Consider the following 5,327-nt stretch of genomic DNA (forward strand, 5'->3'; position numbering starts at 1 on the left):
CTAAACCATTTATAGATGATTAAAACATGTACGTTCTTCACAATTTGCATTTGAAAATGAAAAGTCAGATGTTACAACTGACCAACTTATGGCGTCAGCGTTAATTGTCTGAAACAAAGAACAAGTTTGAAAGTTTCCTTTTTTTGAACTAAAATCTTCATGTGAAACTTTGTAGATTARGCTGAAGGACTGTGGCACAGCGGGCAGTAGCGGTATTTACTAATCTTCTGCTCCAGAGCACAGCGTTTGCACACGCTGCACATCCAAAACTGGTACTCCTGGATAGGCAGACCCGTCACGATGCATGTGGGAACTTTTCCCTCGGACCTGAAAGGAAACAGGAAAGCAGAACTGGTTAAAAGAATTTCAAGAAATAGTTTGGAATACTGTAAGACAGATCAAGAGCTCCACCCGTTTATTGCTTTCTGAGTTTTTGTCATCTTTTAATTGAATGAAAGAAGTGTGTAAGACACATAAAAAGACYTTATTCTGATTAAATTATCAGTTTCAGTCCATAATCTCATATTTAGGGTTGAGCTGACTGTGTGATACGACTCTGCGTTGATTCTCACCCCTCTGTTGAGATATCCGCCTCTATCATGAAGCTGTCTTTTGGGGGGTATTTAGTGAAGATCTCCAGAGCCAGATCTTCGTAGAGCTGCTGCTGCTCGGGGCTCAGACTCTCCAGGGACTCCAGCTTGATGAAGGCCTTCGAGCAAGTGCTGAAGGCCCGGCTGACTGCAGAGCAGAGGGCAAGCAGGGAGTAGATCTCCACGGCAGGGATGATGTCTTCAAATTCACGCAGGTGGAGGGCTAGATGATGGACGACACAAAGTAGAGTCAGARTTAAACTCAAGCTTTGGAAACTAATTCATTTCCACTCGGCAGTTTTACAGCAGACTGATGTTCAACTTAAACTAAATGGTTTGACGAAAGATTAAAAAAAGGACCTCAGCATCACATCATAGTTTTCCTAGTTTGGACTAAAATCCAATCCATATAATTCACAGAAAACAATCTCAATAAAAAGTGTAATCAGATGACTCGTGTCAAAAAAAGAGTTTTTTACCCACGAATTTTAATGGCAAAACAATTTCAGTAAAACAGTTATCCACCACTAGATGGCAACAGATATCTAAAATAAAACCAAAGTTGGTGCACATACCCTGTGTTCTGAATTTGTTTCCTAATTTTGTTATAACTAAAGCAAGTGCCACATCTAACATAGATATTAGAAAAATATTTTTTAACAAGTAACCCACTTTGTAAGAGAGTACTTAAAACCTGCAGTTAAGAAGAAAGTAAGAGATAATGAAAAATATTGCACCTGCCTTTCACACTTAAAATTAAAGTAAATTAATTTCAGATATGCTGTAGTGCATTAACTATTACCAGTTCCTGTAAAAACTACCCTGTGTAGGTGATTATGTCATCGTACCGGTGCGCATCGCATTCTCTGTGTGGCCTGCGTACAGCTGCCTTTGAGCAAGCAGGAAGAAGTGATACGCTTCAGCTCCTCGCCAGGCGTTGTCTATAAGACGATTGTCTGAAGAGATGGCATCTTCTTCCAGAAGGCCAGCGAGTGCGAATGCTGTCTAATTGCACAAAAACAATACAAAAAGTGTTGCACAATTTCATTAAAAACACTTCAGTTATTTTATGATTGTTTGTTTCACAGCCCCTAATGTGATGAAAGCTTTTTTGAATAAACACAGAACAGTGTCTAAACTCAGAGTGTACACTAAACTGTAGGCAGTGATTTACCTTTGACTCGTTTCCTTTGGCTTTGCTCTGCTGCGACGTCTTCACCTGCTCATGGTAGCTTTCAACAAGCTGTGCTGCCAGAACATAAAGCTTCTTCACCCTCAAAGGTCGGCTTCTTTTCTTTGCCTCGTCTTCTGCAATCTGTAAACATAAACYTAGAACAACTCCAAATTTTACACAAGTAGCTGAAATTCTGTCTTATTTTAAATGTACAAGATACGTAAAAAAAAATAAATCAGCAATGATAAAATATTTGGCAACTGTTTCAAGCAAGATGCTCTTCCTGACGCAGCCTGCAGCCTCGGTTTAACCAGACTGCAGCAGGGATCACTGAACTACTATAGACCCCTTTAAAGATCCAAAATAAATTTTGTTTTAGAAGAACTGGTGGTCACGCCAAAACACACAGTCGAACTGTGAAGCCAAKGTTCAGGAGCCACAAACTCATAAATCTTCTTTAGAGTAAACAGAGGCAGTGTGAACTCTGCTCAGAATACTTTTCAAAGAACATTTTTTGTCCAACAGATATTTGATTTGGTGAAGGAAAACATGAAAATTTCCCTGTGAATAACTTTCGAAATCTATAAGAATACAGTTTATTACAGGCAAAAAAAAATAATAAAAATAATAATTTTAATGTTTGCAACTGTCGTAAAATAAAAAGAGGAAAAAATATTTTAAAAATTCAATCTAGAAAACAATAAAAATAGAAACTGAATACTTTTAAAGCAGAATATACAGCGGGTAAAACAAGTATTAAACACGTCACCATTTTTCTCAGTAAATATATTACTAGAGGTGCTAATGACATGAAATGTTCACCAGATGTTGGTAACAACCCAAGTGATCCAWACATACAAAGAAATCAAACCATAAATGTCCAGAAATGAAGTTATTTGTAATAATGTGGAATGGCACAGGGAAAAAGTATTGAACACATGAAGAAAGGGAGGTGTAAAAAGGCATGGAAAGCCAAGACACCAGCTGAACTCTCTCAGTAATTAGAAAGCAAGCCTGCCCCTTGTCAGTGCAAGTTAATATCAGCTGGTTCAGTCCCAAATGATGGCCAGGTATCACACAAGAACCATCTGATGATGGGTAAAAGTAAAGAGCTCTCTCAAGACCTTCACAACCTTATTGTTGCAAAGCATAATGATGGCATCGGTTACAGAAGAATGTTTAAACTTCTGAAGGTTCCAGTGAGCACTGTTGGGGCCATAATTCAGAAGTGGAAAGAACATTATTTCACCATAAACCAACCACGACCAGGTGCTCCTCACAAGATTTCTGACAGAGGAGTGAAAAGAATTATCAGAAGAGTTGTCCAAGAGCCAAGGACCACTTGTGGAGAGCTTCAGAAAGACCTGGAATTAGCAGGTACGATTGTTTCAAAGAAAACAATAAGTAATGCACTGAACCATCATGGCCTGTATGCACGCTCACCACGCAAGACTCCACTGATGAAGAAACAGCATGTTGAAGCTCCTTTAAAGTTTGCTGCACAACATTTAGACAAGCCTGTGAAATACTGGGAGAATATAGTCTGGTCAGATGAGACCAACATTGAACTGTTTGGATGCCAGAATACACATCATGTTTGGAGGTCAAATGGCACTGCACATCAGCCCAAAAACACCATACCAACAGTGAAGTTTGGAGGTGACTTCAAATAAATGAAGGAAGGATAAATGGAAAAATGTACAGAGACATTCTTGATAAAAATCTGCTTCCATCTACCAGGATGATGAAGATGAAACGTGGCTGGACATTTCAACAAGACAATGAGCCCAAACACAAAGRCAAGGAAACTCTCAGATGGTTTCAGAGAAAGAAACTAAAGCTGCTGGAATGGCCCAGCCAATCACCTGACCTGAATCCAACAGAAAATCTATGGAAAGAACTAAAGATCAGAGTTCATAGAAGAGGTCCACGAAACCTTCAAGATTTGAAGACTGTTTGTGGAAGAATGGGCCAAAATCACACCTGAGCAATGCATGCCACTAGTTTCTCCATACAGGAGGCGTCTTGAAGCTGTCATTGACAACAAAGGCTTTTGTACAAAGTATTAGATAAATTTCAGTAAGTGTGTTCAATACTTTTTCCCTGTGCCATTCCACATTATTACAAATAACTTCATTTCTGGATATTTATGGTTTGATTTCTTTGTATGTATGGATCACTTGGGTTGTTACCYACATCTGGTGAAAATTTCATGTCATTAGCACCTCTAGTAATATATTTACTGAGAAAAATGGTGACGTGTTCAATWCTTATTTTACCCGCTGTATCATTTTGAGAAGCAACTTAACTGTTTCAGCTGATATTCTTGTTGCATTACTTTGTAAAAAAATAACTTTAATTAAAGTATATAAAAACACTAAACTCACCTTAAACATGAGTTTAGCTGCATCGAGGAAGTGGTGGGCTTTTCGATAGAGTTCTACCGCCTCCAAAGTTTTATTGTTCTCCAGAAGATATGAGGCATATTTGGAAAGAAGAGATTTAATCTCCTTCATGTTGTGAGTCCTTGCTAGTTCCACAGCTTTGTTCCACTGACAAAAAAAACAGTTAATAATAAGAAAATAAGCACATTAATTTAACATTACAATCAGAAGAAAAAAACATAAAGTCTGCTTAGTTTTAAAACATTTGCAAACAGACAATACAATAGATTTTACACTAAAGCCAGCTATGGTCCCACATAGAATCGCAGAGGCTCACTTCAGTTTAGTTTACTTTAAAAATGCCATTATTTTACAGTAAAATATTAAATTTCCTTTTCACACTTCAGAGCTAACCATCCATCAGCAGGATGGTGGGACGACAGCAGGTGCCAGGCTGACTGCTGCTCTCTCAGAATAACTCAGAATCTCTGGCGCCAGAAGTTTTCTGCCCGTCTCTCACCTGGTTTAGATGGACACACGTGTCCACGGCAGCTTTTGGCTGGCTGCACTTCAAGTAGGCATTCACAGCCTGTTCACACATCCCCACATTGGTAAACATCTGCCCAATATCCTACAACATGGACAATAGAGAGGAAATGGTAGAATGATAAAATAAAATAATTCAGATGTATGTGAAGACAAAAAAGAAAAGAAAAAAACTTACAGCTGATAAGTTGACTCACCTGTAACAGAGTATGATTCTCAGTCAGATCTGCAGTCAGCCTCTCGAGGCCGTCGTAGTCCTCCAACATGTAGTAACACTCTGCCAGCTTCTCCACATTATGACCCTGAAGGTAGTTCTGCACTGCCATGACCCTTAAAAAGAGGACATTTCAGCTTAACTGAGGAACAGATCTTTTAGAACATTTATTATTTGAAGTATTTTAGTACTTAGAACATTTGTGCAAAATTTTACGTTTAAAATACTGCATCTTTTCTATTTTTTATTTTAATGTTATTGGTTTGGCTTTTCATGTTTTAGGGCCTATATTTTAGAGTTTAACTTACAACACTTTGATACATTTCTGTTGAAACGCTAAGTATTTTAAAGGGGCAATATCATGTAAAATCAACTTTTTTGAGTTTTATATCATGTTATAATGTTATACTCTCATAAAA

The 5,327-nt window shown here is 38.0% G+C and overlaps 1 protein-coding gene across 1 annotated transcript in view; it reads right to left on the reverse strand.

Annotated features, from left to right (window-relative positions):
- The window catches only part of wdr35 (WD repeat domain 35), a 16,067-nt gene continuing 10,740 nt past the window's right edge, over positions 1–5,327 (reverse strand). Inside the window, exons 22-28 of the mRNA XM_014010093.1 lie at positions 4,892–5,024; positions 4,669–4,779; positions 4,152–4,316; positions 1,765–1,905; positions 1,439–1,595; positions 573–813; positions 1–327 (exon numbers count right to left, since the gene is read on the reverse strand). Coding sequence (XP_013865547.1) covers positions 177–327; positions 573–813; positions 1,439–1,595; positions 1,765–1,905; positions 4,152–4,316; positions 4,669–4,779; positions 4,892–5,024 — 1,099 coding nt within the window. The 3' untranslated portion in view covers positions 1–176. The remainder of the gene's footprint in view (positions 328–572; positions 814–1,438; positions 1,596–1,764; positions 1,906–4,151; positions 4,317–4,668; positions 4,780–4,891; positions 5,025–5,327) is intronic.

Source organism: Austrofundulus limnaeus, unplaced genomic scaffold, assembly GCF_001266775.1.
Source record: "Austrofundulus limnaeus strain Quisiro unplaced genomic scaffold, Austrofundulus_limnaeus-1.0 Scaffold2, whole genome shotgun sequence".
NCBI lineage: Eukaryota > Metazoa > Chordata > Actinopteri > Cyprinodontiformes > Rivulidae > Austrofundulus > Austrofundulus limnaeus.